Below are 23,374 nucleotides of genomic sequence, written 5' to 3' on the forward strand. Positions count from 1 at the left end.
ATTTTGGTCTATTAACTTTTGCTTTTACTTCAAATTTCATTAAAAAATCGTTGCAATTATTTTATTCTTATTTCGTATTAATTTATTATTACAATTTTAAAAATTGTTTTTTATATAATTCGAACGTATTATTTTTGGTTTGTTTTATTTAATCTCCACTTACGAATGATTCTTATTATCATTATGATTATCAACTGTTGATAAATGTGTATTTCGTGGGAACGATCTTTGGATCCGTTATCAAACCGATTAGAATACCAAATCGTTTCGATAACGATCGAACGCGATCGTTCAAAATATTTCCAACGATTTCTATTGGCCTCTGTTATTCTCATTTCAGTAAAGAAACAATTGTACAAGCGTAGAGAATTTTTTTTTTCTTTTTTTTTTTTTCAATGGGATCATTAATTCAATAAGAAAAATAATATGATACACTCTCATTGGAGTTACAATACTTTAATCAAATATAATACTTGAGATTTCTTATTAATGATGCATATGCACATCACATATGCAATTCCGTTTCCCTCGCAAGGTCATTGTTTTTCATTTTATCTATTTTTAACGAGTAAATTATGTTCTACCTAGTGGCATTTAAGTATAATAAGTAATTTATAATACTTACTTTTTAGAATAAATTTGTCAAATATATTTCAATGTAAATACGAGTAAGTGTAATTATTATTAAAAATATTCTCAAGAAAAAAAAAAACAACAGGATGTCTTTAATGAGATTTAAAGACAAATTAAAAAACGCATAAATTTGCGTTTGTTAACCAGTCCGTATATTTAAATATAAACACGTCGATGATTTGCGTTAAATATATTTAAAATAATGAGAAAAATATATTTCATTAATAAGAAACATGTATTCGTATAAATAAATGTTGTTATAGATCTTCAGTTAGCAGCGGAACTTGGCAAAACTTTGTTAGAACGAAACAAAGAACTCGAGAACATAATTAAAATTCATCAATCCACGATTGAGGAACAAGCTCAAGAAATAGAAGTAAGTTTTTCTATTTTAACAATTGAAGATTTAATTATTGTGTTTTACAACATTCGTCGTACTATACCTAGGATTAAATTAATGATTGCATAATTATTGTGTAATTATTATAATTAATTGTTATATGCGTAGTATATGAAGAAGCAAACTGCTGCATTGAGGGAAGTCAATGATTCGCGTCTTAAGATTTATGAACAATTAGAAGTCAGTATACAAGATTTGGAGCGTGCCAATCATCGGTTGGTCGTCGAGAATACTGGCGATAAAAAGCTTATAAAAAAGTATGTTTATCTTTATATTTACCATTCTTTCAAATTAGTTTTTTTTTAGCCTTAATTAATATGATGTATGTTCAATTAACACGTTATATAAATATATATTTATAAATAATAATCTATCACTGTATTCATACAAATCAATACTTTAGATTATTTTATTTCATGTACAAAATCAATTAATATTATTGTCTATAAAATTTAATAATTAATTATATTATTATTATATACAATTAATTAATTATTATTATTATACAATATTATTGTATAAAAAGTATGTTTATCTTTATATTTACCATTCTTTCAAATTAGTTTTTTTAATCCTTAATTAATATATATGTATGTTCAATTAACCACGTATATATAATATATATTTATAAATAATAATTTATGACTATATTCATACAAATCAATACTTTAAATTTTTTTATTTCATTTTACAAATATCAATTAATATTATTGTCTTAAAAATTTAATAATTAATTAAATATTATTATATATGCAATTAATTAATATATTATTATTATACAATTAATATTATTGTATAAAAAAGTATGTTTATCTTTATATTTACCATTCTTTCAAATTAGTTTTTTTTAATCCTTAATTAATATAATGTATGTTCAATTAACACGTATATATGAATATATATTTATAAATAATAATTTATCACTGTATTCATACAAATCAATACTTTAAATTTATTTTATTTCATTTACAAATATCAATTAATATTATTGTCTTAAAAATTTAATAATTAATTAATATTATTATTATATACATTAATTAATATATTATTATTATACAATTAATATTATTGTATAAAAAAATAGTTTCTCTTTATTTTACCATTCTTTCAAATTAGTTTTTTTAATCCTTAATTAATATAATGTATGTTCAATTAACACGTATATGAATATAAGATATTTATAAATAATAATTTATTACTATATTCATACAAATCAATACTTTAGATTTATTTTATTTCATTTACAAATATCAATTAATATTATTGTCTTAAAAATTTAATAATTAATTAATATTATTATTATATACAATTAATTAATATATTATTATTATACAATTAATATTATTGTATAAAAAAGTATGTTTATCTTTATATTTACCATTCTTTCAAATTAGTTTTTTTTAATCCTTAATTAATATAATGTATGTTCAATTAACACGTATATATGAATATATATTTATAAATAATAATTTATTACTATATTCATACAAATCAATACTTTAAATTTATTTTATTTCATTTACAAATATCAATTAATATTATTGTCAAATATTTGTAGCCACTTAAACTTTGAAAGGTTTAACAATCAACGCAAAGTTTTAATACACATATTAATATGTAAAACAATATTATATTATATTATATTAAATATACATTTGTAATAATATTGTTTATTATATTTATATATAGTCAATGCTTAACAATCGAAAATCTCGAGACACGGTGCGAGGAACTTCAAAAGAAAATCGATGATCTTACATCACAGAGAGAAGTTTTGCTTCGTCAGCAAACAACAAATTTAAATCCTGATGTCGTTCAAACGCAATCAGTTTCTTGGAAAGCAGCGGTAACGCCTGGTGGCAGCATAAAACAGGTAAATAAGTGTTTTTGTTTTTAATCAATGATGAATACAATTATTCGACAAAATTCAATGTTCACGTTCGTCGTATAACAAAAAATAAAAAAAATAAAAAATAATTGTATAATAAATTTTGAAATATAGAGCGCTGCCCCAAATTCACCTAAAGTTTTTCAAGAAACTACCAACGATACTAACTTGCAACAACCATTAATTTTAAACTCGAACGAGGAAGAACTGACGGATTTATTAATTCAATTACAAGAAGCTCGTAGTCAAAGAGTTAGAGAACAGAAAAAGGTTACTGAACTTGGTCAACAATTGACAACGTTGTTACAAGAGAACGGTGCTTTGGAAGAACAATTAACGTTTTGGCGTAGCAAAGCACAGGACGTTAAGAATCTGCAAGATGAAATTAATACCCTCGAGGAAGTTAGGTAATAATAATGTGAATCATATTTTTTTAATTTGTTAACAACTACATATTACAAAATGTTATAATATCCGTGAAATAATTATTGAAATATTTTAATAAATATTCTACTGCACGAATGATTTAAATTGTAAATAAAAAAATGAGATTGAATAAATAAATGATTTGATTGAATGAATTGTCAGACGGGGCCAATTATGTGGACGTTGTCTTCGTGGAATGGATACCAGAAATCATGATGAATTATCGGTTCTGGATGGTGAAGAGTACGATGACATTAGTATAGCAGGTTCGCTCATTAACGAACAACCTGATCCTGAACCAACTGTTGTGCAGGTAAACATTAGATTACGTATAGTACTTGCAAGCCTTTCGTTTTCGCTCCGTGTAAGCATGAAATGCATTAACTCATTTATTATAAGTTTAAGGTGCTGCTCCATATACAACACATACACATATATTACTCGCTTTTTTATCGTTACATAAATCTAACACATTCGAACTTAGAACGTTGCGTTCTAATCGCGGAAAATAAAAATAAGGATATACACACGTAATATATTACGAAGCAAATATTTTTTTTGTTATTTTTTCATTTTTATTTCAAGTCAAGAATCTTTGCTTCCTTGTTCGTAGCGAATATTATTATTATTATTGTTGTTATTATTATTATAATCGTCGGTTTGGTAGGATGTAATCATACCCGTGTACTTTGATTGCAATTTCTAGTTTTAGGTTTATTACATTTCATTTATTTATTAATTTGTTTTTTTTTCCGAACGACAAATCTTCGACTCGATTTATATAAGCGCGTGACAAATTGCAGAAAGTTAATTAATCGGTTTTCAATAATATTATACGTTAATTTATTTTGATTTTTGTTTTGTTTGTTTGTTAGATCTATCATTTTGTATTTTCTATATATGCCTCCTGTTTTTTTCATGATCGTATTTTTATGCTTAAATTAAGTAATTATTCACTTTTATTTGCTTTAGGAATCGATCCCAACAATTGTAACGAAAAGCAGCATCGCGAAAAAAGAACGTAAAGAATTTGTTTGCCTGTTGTGGAGGATTTTCACTCATATATGGAACGCACCGTCACTGATGCATATCGTTCACGACACGATAACTTACATCAAAGACGAATGCGTTATACCGTTGCTACTGAAACCATTTCGGATACCAATATTTATATTAAGACAATTATTGCCTTTGTATATTCGGAAAAGAATTCTTTAGTGATATATATGCAATTTTTTTTTTTTTTTTTTACTATACGTTCCGGGGGAACATTTTTCAACGCAAAGAATTTAACCAAAATTATAGAATTTTGTAGATTTTTTTTTTTATTTTTTCTTCTTTTATTTTATTTTATTCAAATAGATTTTATCGTACGATTTAGGGTGTGTGATCGAAATGAGCCAAATAATTTTATTTTAGAATGTTAAGGCGCGTTTTTAATTTGAAAAAAAAAGAGAAACAAAATTAAGAAAAAGAATACTCGCAACGAGGATAAAATAATTCATAGGAACTCGTGATTAAATTTTTACACTCACACTCGTCGTCCATGTTTAATTTAATTGCCACACGTTGTAATTTTTAATCATTGATAGAAAATGCATCTGAGAGAGAGAGAGAGGAAACTTTTAAAACTTTCAATAGAATTGCTAGTTTTACGACTTCGCATCAACGTTTTATCTTGTGCTTATTTTTTTGTTTTTATTTTCTTTTTTTTTTTTTACATTAATTTCAATGTATCAGCATGCCAACGTTTCGTGCTTGCAACAAAATATTCGTTTAATTTATTTTTCTTTATTTATCTTCAGAAAGAAATGGACGAGTTTTACAATTAAATAATTTAAATATAACGTGTGATTACGTTTTAAAATCATGAAGAAAAATGTTCTTCCTATTATTAATTCTTTACATTGTTAGTTTCTAACTATTTTCGTGATACAAATTTGAATCGAGTTCGATTGGAAGCATTTGTTACGTAATTTGTTTATTTTTGTATTTTTTTTTTGTTGGATTTAATTTAAACATCATATTGTTAATTATGCCAAAGCGTAAATATTTTTTCAAATTTAATTAGGATTATTTTTGATAATTTTTAACCAAGTGAATGATATAATTAAGGATTAATTAAAATCATTAATTGTAATTAAGAGAACTTAGATTTTTCTTACATAAGGGAAATATAAAGTGTCAAATTTAATTGACACATACAATTATTACATATACACAAACACATACACGTATATATATTTGTAAATATATATATATATAATATATATGGAAATATTTTTATTTTTGTAAATATTTTATGCCAATTTATTTTGAATTGAAATTGGATAATCATGGAGAAAGAAAAAAAACAAGATTTTATTGAAAAATTAATATAAATAAATAATTCGTTGTGTAAATAATATTTAAATGCATCACGTTGCATAGATTTTTTGTTAACCAAGGGTATTATCGATTAATATATTTCTTTATATGTTTGCTTTTTTCTAAAATTTATTCTTTTTTTTTCTTTGTTATTTACTTTATACATTAACATATAATTTTCTATATTATTTCCAAAGAGAATGAAAATAAAGACTGCATCATATAAAATATTAATTAATAAGTTTTAATTAATTAAGTTATAAATATAATTTCACATGAATTATTTCGATTATTATTAATAATATTAATTAATTAAAAATTAATTATAACACGCGTGTGGGACACAAGAAATATTTAAAAAAAATCTAATTCAATGGGATTTAAGTTTTTAAAAACGTTGCTTTTAATTAGATTTAATTTAAAAGACAAAAATATATAATATTATATTGATAAGCGCTTCTTTTCTTTCGTAATTATCGCATTTGTTAGAAAACTATTAGCAATTTTGTTCGCAATTTATTTCGAGCATGTTTTTAAATGTAATAATAGTAATTTTGATTATGGTACGCCTGTCTAGTCTAGTCTCGACTTCGTGTGTGGTTTTTAAGAAAGAAAAAGAAAGTGAACGAACAAACAAACAAACAAACATATCTTGTACAATGTATGAGTGCCAGATTTATATGATCTTAAATAAAATATATATTTTTGGAAGACACAGATGCTATTGTATTTTTTTAATATCCTATAAATCTGGCGGATTTCCTAAGCCCATTCCAATCTCGTTCATCCGTTGAAAAATTATTCTTTATTCTTTTTCTAACTCAATGAACATAAATTGATTCGATAAATTGAAACAAAATAAAAGACAAAATATATTTAACCGTTTCGTTATCTTTGGAATGAATTCATTTTTCATACGATATTAAACGTAAAATAAAAAAATAAAAAAATGAACACAATCAAGAAGAAATTAATTGTTCGTAAAATTAGAAAATACCAACAATAAATTCTTCGTATAGTTTCTCTAAAAAAAAAAGACTTAATAATAATAATATAATTGTATTTTATTTTATATTTTGTTCTTGTTGAAATCATCATCTCACGCGTACATACGAAAAACTTATTTTCGCAGGAGACATGCGAGAACAAGACAGAGGTGGTGGTGATGAACGAGGTGGTAAATAACAACCCTTACAGAGAACTGGTCGAAAAGTATCAAGCTTTGTTAGAAGTCCAGAGATTATCGGCACCCCGTAGGAAGAACAGTATTCCAATGATGGGTGGTGTTATGTCGCTGCAAGAAGAACTGGAGATGTCCGGGGAATACAATTGTTTCCAAAACCCATCATCGGTCGATAACGAATTGCAACAACAGGAAGTTGTTGGAATGAAATCAGGAACGATGATGATTGGTAACAGCAGCACCATCAATAACGGTGTTGGAGGTGGTAGTGTTATTGGTGGTGGTTGTGGTGGTTGTGGTGGTGGTGGTGGTGTTGGTAATAATGGTAAACCTGGAAAGGGAGATAATAATAATAAAAAAGCATTTTCCGCAACACCAACAGACTTTTCCGAAGCGGAAACATCGTCTTCCGGGTTTGCCGATGAAACGAGCAACAAATCTACCCAAACCGATGGTAGGCCGGGTTCGTTCCTCTGTTCGATTGCCGATGGGGAGGATTGCAAGTTTAGCATTTACGATGACAACAGTCCGTTCGAGAGTAGATTTAGAAAGACCCCGGAATACAGGCAAATATTTAGCGAGATATTTGGGGTATTGAAACGCGCAGCCGAGGCAAAGGACGAAGGTGAAAAGTTACCCTTGTTGGATGATCAAACTAATAACAGTAACAACAGTAGTAGCAGTAGTAATGGCAACGTTACTTACAACGTTAGCGATAATTCGGAAAATCGTAATGGAAGTATCAGTCTCGGGCAGGATGATCTACCGAGTGAAACTACGGACGATAATCAAAGTGTCATGTCTTCGGTAGTTTCTTCGGTAGTCTCCGAACCCCCATACAAAATGCAACAAACGCCATTGTCATCGAAGGAATTAACGTTAAAGAAAGAAACCACGAGCAATGATCATTCGCAAGCGGATATCGGTAAGGTAGTCAACGATAAAACATCAACGTTGGAGAGTAAACATGCTACTAAGCTCGATTATGTTAGCGTCAACGTTCACGTTAAAAAGAATAAATCGTCGGCTAAGAAAAATACCGCGAGAAAATTGGCATTCAACAATAGCGAACGTCCGAAAACGCCAAACGTAGTCTCGTCAACCGCCAATTCAACTTTCGTGCAAACGAAATCGAACAGCGGTGGTAGAAGAAGGTTCAGAGCATTGACACCAGCTGAACAGGATGGTACAAACGTTTGGAATAATACTTCTCCATATAATCAATCGAAAACGCGAGAATCTCCGAATCCAATTAGGAAATCTCAAATTTTCGTTAATCGTAATATTACGGAGCAACATAGTCATTCCTACGAATATAGCGAGTATAAACCTAGTACAGCGTCGGAAGAGGTTGCTAAATTAAAACGTCTCGAATTGTCTTACGCCGAGGTTCTTAGAATGCCAAACAAGTCCAAAGGGAATCATCATAGAAGTTAAACAAAATTATTATTATTATTATAATCTCGCCAAACACACACACACAAAACTAAATTAAAATAATAATAATAATAATTATAATAATAATAATAATAATAATGATAATAATATTAATAATTAATTAATTAATTTAATAAAAAGAAAAAACATCAATAATTAACAACAAACGGTTTAAAGAAAGAGACACATTTCTTTTTCTATATTATTATATATAATAAAAAACCAAGTGAGATTATGTTCAAAGGTTCATTAGATTTAGATTAATAATGGAGCGCATTCAAAGAGAATTAATTTATTTTCCACGTTGTGTTAATGGTACAGTATTGAATGAAAGAAAAAAACAAACAAACAAACAAAACTCTCTTTTTAGTTATTACATTATATTATATTAAATATAGGTAGACATTTTGTAAATATATATATATTTCGATTGATTAAGTAATATGATAATAGTTTTGTCGAGTTAGATTTAAAAAGCAGTTCGTATTAATTTTAAGTATATTTTGTATTTATATTGCCTACTTTTTTGTAAAAGGTTCGTTTTATTTTTTTGGAGGTTTTCCCACCCCCCCTAGCCCCCTGCCGACATTAACGCACACACACATACACAAACACATACACACACACATACGCGGGTGCAAACATGGACCTACAGAGAACACGTTACACTTTTTAAATAATTTATTAATTAAATTTTGTGTTGGTAGGGAGAAAGACTTGGAGGGGTGCGAAATGAAAAATGAAAAAGAGAAAACATTTATGCTCGAATTATTATTATTTCTATTGTAAGAATTAACAAACAATCCTGTCTCTAAAAATGAATGCAGAAGTGCTAAAATTACTAACGTGCCATTCGTTACATCAAATTGTAATCGTAAACTGCTACACACATACAATAATATTTCGACGACAAAGTTTTTAGATATGTGTGAGATTAGATTATCTTCGAGAGAGTCATTTTGTGCATGAAAGAGAGAGAGAGAGAGAGAGAGAGAGAGAGGACTTGCATGTAAGTGCGGTATGTTTAGCTTTTATATTCAAATAATTCAATAATTAAACGGTCTACGATATTATGATCTTCATCAATAATAACAACATTCATCGTCATCATCATCATCGTCTTGTAATAGAATCTAATAAATTCTTTCTCGGTGCAATTCTATACTCATATTGTGTCTCTGTATTTTATATACAAGGACCCTAAATTGTTATTTTATGTAAGATTATGATTAAGTTGCTATCCAAAAAAAAAAAAGAAAAGAGATAACGTTATTTCTTTTTTATTTAAATTAAAAAAAAAAAACAAGAGAAACATTAAGCGATACATTAAGAATAATGACAACAATAATAAAAAGAAAATCCAGATAAGATTGTACGTACAATACATATGTTTTATTTAATATTCTTTTTTTCTTTTTTTTAATATACAATTAAATAGTGCATAATAATTAATATATCTCGGCTTTCCAAACAAATCTCATTTTAAATTTTTGATACACTATTTTATAAGAAATAATGATGATCGAGTACTACAATTTAATGAGAATTATGAATTATAAAATAATGAAATTCTTGATTCGCTCGAATCAAAGTATGATACATGATTATTTTCTTTCGTTTTTTGATTCAGTAATGTATAAGAAAGTTCCAATCAACACATGATCCATTTTAAATTTCTATTTTTTTTTTTATTTTTTTCTATTATTATTTTTTTTACTTTTCCTTGCATCCTTTACTCCAGTTTTTTTGTTTCGTCGCTTCTTTTTACTAATATTATGCCCCGTGTCGCGTTCATTGGATTTTATTTAAAATTAATTATTTTTCCGCGTGATTGAAAAGAGATCCGTTGTATTCAATTAAGAATCGTCGAATAACGCACGATGAACTGCTCCTAAACTTGGTTGTACATAACTTGAACTAACGCTTCGTCTTGAACTAGAAAAAAGAAAAAGAGAAAACATAACGGTAATAGTGTATTTTCTTATTATTTATCGAATTGCTAGTTTATTTCTTTTTTTTTTTATTTCTAATCAGAATTAAATATAAACTTACTCCGATATTGATCTGACAGCTGGACCAGTTGGATTATTTTTTGGTCTTGGATTAACGAGCAGACATTTCATCGGATGACCATCTAATTGTCTATTGTGATAAGTTTCTACCGCCTTGGTAGCGTCTTTTAATGTTTTGTAAATAACTTCGGCAGTTCCTGGACGTACTAATCTAGAAATAAGTAATTCTCCGACATCCTCAAACAATTCTTTTATATCCTCTTGTGTTACGTTGGCTTGCAAGTTAGATACTACGATTCTATATCCAGTAGATTGGCTTGGCGAACTGGGACCAGTTTTGGGCCGAGACAAGTGATCCATTGTTTTTGATTTACTTGGCATTGAATCAAGACGCGATTTTATTCCGACATCTCTTTGACATCTCAATTCGTAATATTTCGGATTCATAAAATCTTCGGATATTATAGTCCTAAATAATAAAATGACAAAAATAAATATTAAACATTTGAAACAAGAAAAAAGAAAACAAAATTAATCAATAAGAACAATTTCGTAATCATATTAAATAATTACCGTGATTTTGTACCAAAGGACCAGTCTTCCTTGTAAGAAGGAGATACAGTTTTTCCCTTTAAAAATAAATATTTAACTATATTTTAGAAATGTAGGAAACGGATATATATAAATGTGATAAATATACGTTTGATTTATAGATTCATTAGATACTTTGTTTTAGTTTACTTACCATAAAAGGACGTGTCATAATTTTATATTCTCTAATTCTTTCTCTTTCTCTATCGATATCAGATTTACGTGATGGTACAATCCTAGTCACATTGTTACCCGCTGGTTTCACCCACGTATATGGAGATGAAGGTTTAATACTGAACACAGGAGGCGGTGGTGGTGGTGTTGGTGCATAATCGTTGTTAACAGTTCTTCTTAAAGGCATAATATCTACTGCATAATCTATAAATTAATAATACTTATGATAAAAATATTTAAACGTATAAATATGATTAAAAATATTATAAACTTCGTAATTAATTATTTTATACCATCACTGTAATCGATAGGCATTTCCCCAGGATAATGAGATTCAGATATCGAAGGAGTTCTATAACCTATCGTTCTAGACGGTGATGGCATGTAATTATTTGGTGGCATTACATGTGGCATCAAAGGTGGAATTTTGTTAGTTGACAAGGAAAGTCTTCCATTTCTACCAGTTTTCCTCGATATTCCAGAGACTTGAGTTTCTATCCTTTTTAATTGCGAAGCTCGTATTTTGTCTAATTTTAATCTTGCATCACTTTGCTTAGCAATCTCAGCAAGTTTGTCTCTTGCATCGGTAAGTTTTTCACGATTCTTTTGTATTATCTTAAATCGTGCATCTGTTAACGTATGCCCTCCACCACCACGACCTCCTCCTCTTATAGAACCATTCGCTCTAGCTCCTCTGTTGAAGCCTCTGCGAGCTCTGTAATAAATAGTTTCAATTAACACCACTTTTTTCACATTAAAAAAAATTCAAATTCATTAATTAAACTTAAATAAAACATTTTGAAGAATATGATATATGTCATATTTTATAAATAATGTGAAAAAATAATTCTTTCTTCATTTCTGAAATAGTATATCTTTTGGATTAGTCATCTAACTGGTAAGATCTATTATAATCAATGAGAATTTTTAATATGATATACTGATGGTAGAGACAGGAAAATGTTTTTTCTTCCTTCTAATATATCATTAATTTATTTAAGGTTAGAAAGTTAATCGATTATTAATATAGTACGAAAACTGGAGTTTAATAATTGATTTTCGATTAATTTATTACCCCGTTCGATTTCTCATGCCTGATGGTTTAGTTTTTTTAATTATGTCATCTAAACTTAAGCCCATGTCAGCCATACCGCAACAACTGCACTGTACAGATTCAATTTAATCATTAAACCTACATTTTATTGATGCGTATCCTTGCGCATTTTCAACAGAAATTTGTCCAACAACGTTATGCATCTTTATCAAATTCCAAGAATTTCCACTAGGTGACGAAATGGGAAGTTTCTATTGGTCAGAGAATTTAATAAATTTCTTACGTTTCTTAATGTCCAATATGCACATATGTAATTTCAAAATCTATCGAAATTAAAACTATCTTGTAGCGTGTTCAATAATATTCAAAAATAATTAATTCACTGGGGAAAATTACTATATGAATATTTTTATTTTAAACGTATCAGAAAAGACTTATACAAAATATATAACAAACTTAACAAGAATCTCAAAAAGAAAAAGGAAGTAGGGGCTAGTGTCTAGGGACTAGTGGGGTTTTTTTAGTATACAGTTTCGCCACAGCGCGTCACGGCAATCTGCACCTGTTCCGCTTCCCGATGCTGAGTGAGCATTTCTTCGCCGCAACTCGCTAGTGGCAGAGTTACCTGTAGCGAGTTGAAATTCAATCTTAAAGAGGAAAGTGTGAAGAGGAGGAAAAGAAGTGACAATCCAATGGGGTTATATCCATCCGATCTCAGTTGTCGCATATAAAATAGTAGTCATGTTTGAGATGGTGAGAATATTCGATAGTAAAAATTATTGAAGATAATTTAATTATAATTGATTTTAATATATCCAGTTTAGGAAAGAAATAGAAGAATTATGTCAACAGAGGAATCAACACCACCAGCACTGGATGTAGATACCGCGAGCGACAACACGTCCATTGATGATAAAATTGATGATTTTTGTGAAAATCCAACGAGAGATGCACTAACGGAAGGCTTAATGAGTTTACTTAAGCCGACAGTTGATCAATTGGATGAAAGAATTCGTGCTACTAGGTAATACAAATTTTATTTATACATTTAGAATCCGTATAAAACTATCAATAATATCTTAGAACACAGTCAGTTTTCGAGTTACGATCACCTCGAATTATGACCTATCCGCACTTACGACGAAAAAAAAATATCTAAATATCTTAGATGCGTACTTCCGCTCAGGATACGTTAATAATATATATATCTGTTTATTATATTATATTATTTATCTTTATATGAAATTCGACTTACGATCTTTCCGCTTCCAACCATTTTGATTTACGTCAGAAGTTGCGGAACCGAACCCCGTCGTAAGTCGATAATTGACTGTAATTTAATTTGATAAGAGTAAAATATTATCTACTTTTACTCTTTTTACTTTTACTCTTTTATAGAATTTGTCAAATAGAATTGAAGCAGCGTATTGAATCATTGTCAGATGTTTTAATTAAAATCAACGAAGCACTTCAATGCCCATTTGAGACAGATTCCTACGTTAAGAAGCTCATTAACGCTAAACAGAAGATAACTGTAGTAAGTAACATCTTGCAAGTTACTCAAGAACGAATAAACAAACTTCATCAAGCTGTAGAAAAAAATACAGCTAAAAGAAAGGCTTTATTGGATCATAGTTCTATTTATAGCAGTGCTACTCATACACAAGAGAAAGAAGAGGGAATGTAGAATTAAATATTTAGTACTTATATATTCTTTTATTATTCTTCATTCACATTGATAAATTATGGAAACTACCACAGATAACACTATAGAAACGGCCATAGTTAAGCTTTCTAAAGACGATCTTGAAACTGTTTATGAACCAGCCGAAGACTCATTCTGCATGCTAGATGCATTGCAGGAAGAGGTCGGCGCATTGAAAGTTATGAAATCATTTGTATGCTTAGAAATCGGTAGTGGGTCTGGTGTTGTTATAACTTCATTAGCTAAGAAATTGAATAAGTATAATCAAGGTTATTACGTAGCTATTGATATAAATCCAAACGCATGTAGAAGTACAAAAGCAACTGGTCAAAACAATTTGGTTGATATTAATGTTGCGCAAATGGATTTATTAAATAATATACGTAGTAACGAATTTTTTGATGTTATTTTATTCAATCCACCATATGTAGTAACCGATAGCGAAGAAATTATAGAATCAAAATTAATTACTAAAACATGGGCTGGTGGAAAATATGGTAGAGAAGTTATGGAAAAAGTATTTCCACACATTCCGAAATTATTATCCAAGACTGGAAGATTTTATCTACTTATTATTGAGGAAAATGATCCGAAATATATAATTGAATCGTTCAGACGTTTGGATATGGTAGGCGTTACCATTAAAGAAAAGAAAATTAGAGGGGAACATTTGTATGTGATACGATTTACCAAAAATCATATTTCAAATTAATTTAATATTGAAAATAATATTATTAGAAAAAAATGTATATAAATACTGTATATATTTACAGTATATATTAAATTTTAAATATAATATATTACATACAATAAATATTGTATATATTCTGCATTTTTATATATATATTTCTACACTTTTTTATTTTATTATTTTTTTATTTATTGCAAAAGAAAATGATTTTATGTTCTCTTAAGGAGTATCAATTTATTGTATTATATTTATATATATTCAAAAACAGCCAAATTAAATAGCGTTAAGTTATTGTTGATTCAATGATATATTGTTCAAATGTATTTCTTTTATAAATAATACTAATTTACGGATGTTATGGTATATTATAGAATATTATAATATAAAATTTGTATTATTATTAAAATAATTATAAATTAATAAAACGTGAAGAAATTAATCTTCGTTTTAAATCCTAGTCTTTCAAATCAATAATTTCTCATCAGTTCATTATTAATATAATTGCTAATTTTGTGATTCATTTTATAGACAAAAAAATAATTATATTTCAACATTTAACTACGTGTCAATTGATTTTGACCTATAAATTCTTTGTAATTTTATATGTAATGAAGCTGCACTAACAGTCATTAAAATAAGCGTACCTAACATAAGAGAAAATGCAGCATAAAATCCGTTATTACTTATACATATGTTTTCCTCTTTCGAAACTTCTTTTACAAATGATGATTCCTCTATATTATCCAATACTTGATTACTGACCGCACTCAAATCGTCAAGCATAATAACTTTGAAACCGCGCCCAACTCTAACTGCATCTGCTAATAAAGGTGCCATCGACATGTTCGAAGGTGCATATGTTACAGAACGACGTCTTCTACCTGGTTCAATTTGCTAAAAAAAAAAAGAACAAAAAATATGAATGTAATGTGCGAATTATAGGTATGTGTTAGTAAAAATTACAATCGAATATGATCAGCATTTCTCAATAAATATTATTTATTATTGTTTGATTTTAATCTTTGCAATATCAAATTTTTAATAATTTTGTTACTGTGATATTTATACACAATGGCGATATTATTTTAGTATAATTTCGAAAAAAATTGATTACAAATTAATTCAAAATTTAAGATGATGCAATATAGTGACTGCAACTCTATAAGAGTTGAGAAAAGCTGAATACGTGATACAATATATATAATGATAGAATTCTGATACGCACTTGATTTGATTCTGGACAAGCTTGACAATCCGTTTTACAAAGTTCAACGTTACACTCGATAAATAAATCCATCACGTCGGGAAATTTAAAAGCTTGGAAAAATGCGTATGCGATAATCGAAGCACCCGTATTACCCGTGTCGTTTGTTTTTTGGAATGCGCCAAATAATTTTGGTTTGAGTATACAACCACGTTCATCCGTTAGTTGTAAGACATTCGTTGAGCTTTCGTCTCGTGCAACGCAATCACGTACCTAAAACATTAACAGAATAAGTTAATGATAATAATTACATTAGAATTTTGTGTGCGTATCTACGAAGCAGTTCATCAATGATTTATGTATCTGCATAGTAAAATTCGTCAATGCGTAAATTTTAATAGTTGATGTACTGCTTCGTAGACTGACGATTTTTATCTCACGAATAATTAGAAAACGAAATCATTGACGAACTATGTTTTAGAATTATTTTCATAATTCTAATTAATATTTATTGAGCTCAGTATATTTTAAAATATTTTTTTGTAATTGATTTAGATCAAAATGATAAGCAAATAGAATTAATAAATAATACAAATACTGAGCTTTAAATAAATATAAAATTCCTTTTTAAAATATATACCTGAAGATCGAAAGCTGGATCACCTTCGAGAGTTACAACCAATGTCATAGTTTCTCCTATTTTGACTAAACCATCAGCCATAGGAGCAAACGGACCTTTCCCAATTTGTATATCTAATTTAGCAACCGCCGTATCACCGCTGAACGTAACGATTTCTTGATTGAGCATGTCCACGGATAAATTTACCGAAAGGGCCTTGTTGATGTTACCTTCCCAAAGACAACGTACTCTTCGTACGGTGTCCCATACCTCTTGTATACCTGGCTCGTTCTGTAAAGATTTCATTTTGAATGTCTGATAATGGAAAATTAAATATATCCGCTATTCAAATTATTATAAATATTCGATAAGATAGTAAGAAAGCGTACCTGCAAGACCAAGACGTTTTCAAGATAAGCTTGACCAGCTTCACCCTCGAAATCATTGATGAATTGGGTACCACAAGAATCCAAGCTAACTGTGAAAGAGTATTCTGTTCTTCCGGAATTTTGTTCGACGTATCTACAATCAGGATTCATGAAGAAACCCTACAACAGCAACAACAGAAAAGACATTATCATCAGTCGATCGTTCATTAACTAATCTAATGAACGTACCTTGGAATAAATCACGCCGTCGAAAGCACGATTAAATTCAATATTAATCGTCATCATGGTCTTTCCACATTCAACCGAGATATTATGAATATGCGGCGGATGTTTGAGATCATCGTCAACCTCGGTACTCTTCATTGCGTCTGCGTAGTTACGAAAGATAAACGAAATTATGAAACATAAAGGGGCTGGAAGAAATAGAGAAAAATCTAAAGAAGAATCTTACCAGTAGCACTAGTTGAACTTGTTCCGGATGTTGAATAAGGTGTGGAATAAGTGTAACCAGCAGAACCACCTACGATACCTGTTGTGCCAGGTGTTGGAAAACTTGGTCTAGGGGATGGTTGAGAAGCGTAACCAGCTTGAGAACTGTAACCACTTTGAGAATTGTAAGTACTACCATCAACGGTACCAGTCGATGAGAATCCAGGTCTTTGAGTAGTGTATCCGTAGGGGGTTGTAAACCCAGAAGGAGAGGGGTAACCGGCTGACGGAGAACCAGTAGTACTTGAAGGAAAGGCACTAGTTTTTGGTGGTAAATAAGTAGTCGAGAAGCCACCTGGCTGTGAAGGATAACCACCACCAACTGGTTGCGATACTTTAGGTGGCAATGCTGTAGAAGTTGGTCTTGGTGTGCTATTAAAACAACAATCAAAGAAAAGAAAATGATAAAAGGAAAGAAGAAAATTATCAAACATTTATCTTGCAAATCTTACGTCAGACTAGAGCAATTGCATTGTCGATTTAACTCTGAATACATTTAATACTATTTCAAAGTCATCTTATGCAACAGCTTGCTTATATTCTTTTCATTCGTATCGCGTGCAACGAGACAATAAAGCTTAGAAAATAGACATGGTAAAGTAAGTAATTTGCTTGGAATTGCTCAAGTCTATTAAAAAGAATCACTTTGTTGATCTATATATACCTTGGATTGCTCGATGGGAATCCAGTATATTGTGGTGGTAAATAGGTCGACGAGTATGCTGTTGAGGGTGTTGAGGAGGGAAAAGTTCCAGGTCTCGCACTCGTAGAACTGGGATAGTTGGGACTGGATCCAGTTGTACTTCCGAAAGGAGGGAAAGTTGATGAAGATCCCGGACCATAGGATGGTCGTGGATTAAATGTAGGAGAACTACCAAAATTGTTTTGGGGTATGTAAGTGGAAGATGGACGTAAACTGCTTGGTGAACCGTAAAGTGTATTTGGTGTTGATAAACTATGCGAAGTAGTGTCACTCTCAGAAGATAAGGAAAATGATGGGACATTGGATGGTGTGTATAAGGATGATGGTCCTTGATAAGGATAATTGGTCACTTCGTTGTGGCTCAAAGAAAAAGACGATTCTTGTTGTTGTACATGGTTGTTGGTTGCCGGTTGGAAAGGTCGAGGCTTTTCCGGAGGTCTTTGTGTGCTATACGGTGGCAGGTAGCCATTGTCCGATTGTTGTCGTACTGAAAAAATAAACCAACTCATCGAGAACGAAAATACTTGTTCTTTTATTATCGCTTCGATTCTCGATATACATGTGTACATGTACTAAACACATTTAGGGAATTGTTTGAAAATTTTGTGTTAATTTAAACAAACAAACAAAAACAATTAATAGGAATACATTTGCGATGAAATAAATTTATCGATAAATATCTGCATAAACTTATCAAATTGAATGTACATGTACACGTGTAAAAATAGTCGAGTAATGCGAACGATATATATATAGGTATATATATGTATATAAAAATGCAATTAAAATATAAACGAAAGGAAAATATCGTGCGAGTTGATCAACGAATCGTTGATTTCGGATGTTCCCCTCGTCTTTGAAGATATTGCACCGATTCGTCTTGTAGATCGGTGCGATGAGATTTCGCCGAGATTGTAGAACTATATCATTGATTGAATGATTTAATACAAGCAATTGTACCAGTGAAATGTGTCTTAAACGTATGTGCATATATATATATATATATATGTGCTCATAATTATAAAAGTGGTCTAAGTCAAAATTAAAAAAGAAATAAGTTTATCAGAGTTATTTTACAGCATATTATTTTAAACTCAATTAATGTATTCAAATGTAATCTTTCAAATATCTCGGAACAAGAGATATATGACTTAGACCATTTTATATACCATATATATGTAAGTGTGCGTGCGTTTGTATATAACATAAAAAATATGTGAAACTTTACTAATGTAAGTTTAATAGGATAAGTATATATATGTGTGTATTATCTATTAATCTAGTGTATGTAATATGTAAGTTGATAGAGAAAGAGAAAGATAAAAAGGGTTACAAAGAGTAGTAGTAGTAGGAGTAGTAGTAAATAGGCATAATGATGATGCGTGATTTAGAGAACTCGCCGTTTTCCTCTCACTCGTCGAAAGGAGAACCTACTTTTACGTGCGCCCTGTCGGTAGATCCCTTGAATCCACTCTAGGATATTTTGTGCCATCACATCTGCAGCCGACGCTGGTGCGGCTCGCTGGACTCTCGAGTGTGCTAATGGATTTCAAAGGATTTTTTTTGTGGTCAACTTTATTATTGTCAAACAGATTCTTTATATCTCACTTTTCTCCTTCATTTGTATTTTTATTTTTATTTTTATTTTTCTCTCTATTTTTAGTTTTTTTATTTCTGTTCTTACTTTTCTCATTTTTTGATTTTGGATTTATTTCTATTATTTTTATTTTTATTTTTTTGTTTGTTCGTCTTCATCGATCGTGACACTGATTGCGAGTGAACTCGAGATGAGTCCTCCCTTAACTCCCTTACCAGCATCGACGACGTCGTCCGACGTTCTCACGAACAGGGCATGTCCTATGTATTCTTGACCCATCGTTGTTCCTAGAACAGCTACGACGAGTAACGCGGGACTGCACAACATCGTCCCCCTCTTTTTATGTGTCTGAAAATTAATCCACAAATTACAATTCGATTAGATAACAAATAATATAAAGCAAAACAATACGATGTGTTTTGAATTGATTGAACATTCTTTGTTTCATTCGGATCTCTCTCTTTCTCTCTCTCTTTGAATCATTTAATCATTTTTGTTCTTAGATTATATATAGAGTATAAATATAAATATGTATATATTGGGTTGGCAACTAAAATGATTGCAGATTTTGTCGATAGACAAATCACATTTAATTCAGTTTTTTGTTTTGATAGCAAAGATCAGAAATTTGATGAACTTAGAATTATGACACTGCAACGAAGATCATCAACAAAAATTTAGAATTTTTTGTTCTCATTTAAAATCCGCAATCAGTTGTCCAATCTAATATTTAGTTTTATTAATTTTTATTTTATATTATTGAATTGTCTATTAATATTATAATTTGATTAGAAAGTATAGTAATATATAATTTACTATACTTTTGGTTTTTTTAATAGGATAAATTTATCTTATAAGATTTATTTTGTATTAATTATTATAATCGTTTGATAATAAATGTCTCGTATGGTTTCATTTTAGGATAGTAATTAATTCATACGATAAATAATTGATTGGTGTAGATTTCACTTAGGATTATCAATTGGAAATGTGAAATGCGATTTCCTGTAATCCTTTAATGAGACCATACCTAATTGACGTTTCAATATTTCGTGAGCTACCATTTAACATAATCATTAAACCTATCAACAGTTTAAGTTTATTCATTTATACAGTAAATGATCTAAATTCAATATATAAATAATAGTCTATTTCGTACTGTTTTAAATAATGAATAATAGTAATGTTTTATACATTGTAATTGTAAAAGAAAATTAGTAAAAATGATATAGCATTGAGTGCAGGATCTTTTGTTTAAAAATTCAAAATTTAATATGTCAGTTATTCATTTACATAAGCCAATCATTTGTGGCATGTTTAATATTAATTATGTCACATTATGCAGAAAACTATTAACCTTTAGTGATCTGAAATTAATTAGTTTTATTTCTATTCAGGTATTTGATTCAATTTGATTTCTTATTGATTCCTGTAATAATAAATAATACAATTAATATTATTAAAAATGAAACTATTTTTGAGAGAAACATTTCTTGTTAAATTATAATATATATATATAAAAACAAAAAAAAATTGTAAAGAATTACAAATGATTTTCAAGGACCCTCAGGGTAGGACAACGACGAACGTGACTATTGCAAAGTTCGAAAGTAGAAAGCGATAGTTATGAAATCTTAGCTTAGGATCCCACTCAAGGTTGACGTCAGCATTCGAAGCCAACGAATGTGGTGTATAACACAACAAAAGAAATGTAGAAAAGAAAAAAGTTTAGTTACACGAAATGATTTCTTGTCTTTCCTTCAAAAATATTTTTACTCAAAAAAAAAAAAAAAAGAAAAGAAAAGAAAAATAAAGAGAAAAAAGAATCAGATTGGAGAGAAAATTTGTACGAGAGAAAATATTCGATTATGAGAGAATACTTTGAAAGGGAATGAAGTTAGGATAACCTGTTTTTAATGAGCATCTTGTGAACGGATTGTGAAGAGATGAAGTTGATGATGATGAAGTTGATGATGATGATGATGATGATGATGATGTGAAATAAAGAGAAAGAAAGAGAGGAACTGTAAGAAATGAGATTGTAAGATTTGATACTCTTCTTCAAGGAGTACTTTGATCTCGAAAGACGAATTGTACGTTAGCAAAGGTGCATTTTGCATGATAATTCGTAGCTAGGTTGATTTCGTAAACGTTTAAATGAAAATGATGGTTTGTGCAAGTTGAAATTGTTCAAAATGTTCTATTTAAAATATATATAAATACAAATTGTGTGTCTTAAACGTGTTAAAACGTTTGAAATAGTAATAGTTGTTGTTTAATGTGGTACGATGGGATATGTAACAAAGATATTACATTTTTGTATTATTTGAATCTATAATCTAACTACCAATGGCGAATCCCAAATGGCTCGAAACGAGCTTTTACGTGTCTCTCGAAATACCTGTTAAATGATTATCACCCACCACCAACCAAGAGAACTCACTGTAATAATTCGTTTAAACGGTCGTTTGGAGATTCTACGCAATTGTTACGAGAAAACGTGACTCGTAATTTTCGTGGTTTACCCGACCCGAAATATCTTTTTTTAATGAATCACAAGGTGGATAATAATAATCAAAGTTATTGCATTACTTTTTTCTTTTTCTTTCTTTCTTGCTTTTGCTTGCGTATATTATTTGCATACTCGGTAGTTTTAATTTTTTTTCTTTTTCTTTCTATTAATATCCATCAAAAATTTTATTCTTATTCTTATTAGAAATATTAATTAATTCTTATATTTTATTTATTATATATTAATATAACAAAAATGTTATTAATTCTCTGCCATAATATTATTGTATTATTTCTTTAATTTTTTTTGCTTTTTCTTTCTATTAATATCCATCAAAAAAATTTTATTATTATTCTAATTAGAAATATTAATATAACAAAAATGTTATAAATTCTGTGCCATAATATTATTGTGTATTATTTCTTTATCTATTAAATCTATGGTGTATGCATCACGGAGAAAAAAAAAGAAAAAGAAAAAATCGAATAAGAATCGTGCTCGTGTAAGGTGAAAGGTGAAAGTATCTTCTCGTATTCTCGAAGGGAAAAGATCTATCTCTCTGTTCATGGTAAACTTGTAACTTGCAAAAGCGTGCACAAATCGTAGTCGTATCACACGGTGGAGACACAGAAAGAGAAAGAAGAAGAAGAAGAAGAAGAAGAAGTCGTGCACGAAACAGAGAGTTAAATGTAAGTAAGAAAGTGAACGAATAAAAGAAGAACAAGAGAAAGAGAAAATGGGGGAAGAATTCGTAGAGGTAAGAAAATAGAATAAGAAGGTAATGCACAACGTGCATCGAATCACATTCATCAATTCTACGAGTATTTCAGCTTTCTAATTGAACTAAATATCTTCATTTATTTCTCGTTAATTCAACACGAGATCTAATTTCTCAATTGAAATATTTTCTATAAACTTACTTTACGATGCACGAGCTATACAATTAAAGTTATTTTAATTAGTTTACCAAAATCTTTACCTTGATTACATTCAACTAAGTTACATTGTCGTTAATTGTAATTACTTTTGTTTTTTTTTTTCTTTTCGATAGTAAATTAAGTCATTCGTTAGAAGATAATTCGTTTATATTATGTTGAACGTTTATTATTGATTATTAAATGTTTTCTTTAGTTTTTTTTTTATAATATATAGGATGCTCAAAATGATAAATAAATAAAATAAAAAAATAAATAGAATAAAAAATAATAGAAAAAATAGAATATAAAACATGTATATTTATATATAATAAAATATATATAATAAATATATATAATATATAAATTAATAAAATAAATAGAAT

General features: G+C 29.0%; 5 protein-coding genes across 5 annotated transcripts; 3 read left to right on the top strand and 2 right to left on the bottom strand.

Moving 5' to 3' along the window:
• Positions 1–896: 896 nt before the first annotated feature.
• Positions 897–8,383, top strand: LOC122519015 (the record flags this gene model as incomplete). The annotated part of the gene is given in 6 exon segments (XM_043638181.1): positions 897–1,009; positions 1,142–1,290; positions 2,723–2,906; positions 3,036–3,328; positions 3,510–3,660; positions 6,847–8,383. Coding segments are annotated over 6 exon segments (2,378 nt in total), but the record flags the coding sequence as incomplete, so codon positions are not given.
• Positions 8,384–9,757: 1,374 nt separating this feature from the next.
• On the bottom strand, positions 9,758–12,277 carry LOC122519016. Its single transcript, XM_043638182.1, has 6 exons — positions 12,187–12,277; positions 11,405–11,826; positions 11,092–11,315; positions 10,920–10,975; positions 10,387–10,815; positions 9,758–10,269 (listed from the first exon to the last, which is right to left on the bottom strand). The coding sequence occupies exons 1-6, from the start codon at positions 12,258–12,260 to the stop codon at positions 10,191–10,193; spliced, it is 1,284 nt and encodes a 427-aa protein (XP_043494117.1). The 5' UTR covers positions 12,261–12,277; the 3' UTR covers positions 9,758–10,190.
• Positions 12,278–12,737: 460 nt separating this feature from the next.
• On the top strand, positions 12,738–13,852 carry LOC122519018 (SNAPIN protein homolog). Its single transcript, XM_043638184.1, has 3 exons — positions 12,738–12,918; positions 12,985–13,189; positions 13,564–13,852. The coding sequence occupies exons 2-3, from the start codon at positions 13,008–13,010 to the stop codon at positions 13,850–13,852; spliced, it is 471 nt and encodes a 156-aa protein (XP_043494119.1). The 5' UTR covers positions 12,738–12,918; positions 12,985–13,007.
• A 58-nt stretch (positions 13,853–13,910) lies between these two features.
• Positions 13,911–14,604, top strand: LOC122519017 (methyltransferase N6AMT1). The gene has a single exon (XM_043638183.1). It carries the CDS (start codon positions 13,911–13,913, stop codon positions 14,580–14,582), a length of 672 nt encoding a protein of 223 aa, XP_043494118.1. The 3' UTR covers positions 14,583–14,604.
• A 515-nt stretch (positions 14,605–15,119) lies between these two features.
• On the bottom strand, positions 15,120–20,338 carry LOC122518999. The gene is made up of 9 exons (XM_043638161.1): positions 19,778–20,338; positions 19,400–19,504; positions 17,927–18,452; positions 17,225–17,634; positions 17,002–17,141; positions 16,774–16,932; positions 16,406–16,675; positions 15,787–16,038; positions 15,120–15,455 (listed from the first exon to the last, which is right to left on the bottom strand). Exons 1-9 carry the CDS (start codon positions 19,887–19,889, stop codon positions 15,120–15,122), a joined length of 2,310 nt encoding a protein of 769 aa, XP_043494096.1. The 5' UTR covers positions 19,890–20,338.
• Between the last annotated feature and the right edge of the window lie 3,036 nt (positions 20,339–23,374).

This window comes from Polistes fuscatus, unplaced genomic scaffold (genome assembly GCF_010416935.1).
Source record: "Polistes fuscatus isolate 324 unplaced genomic scaffold, CU_Pfus_HIC Scaffold28, whole genome shotgun sequence".
NCBI classification, from domain to species: Eukaryota; Metazoa; Arthropoda; class Insecta; order Hymenoptera; family Vespidae; genus Polistes; species Polistes fuscatus.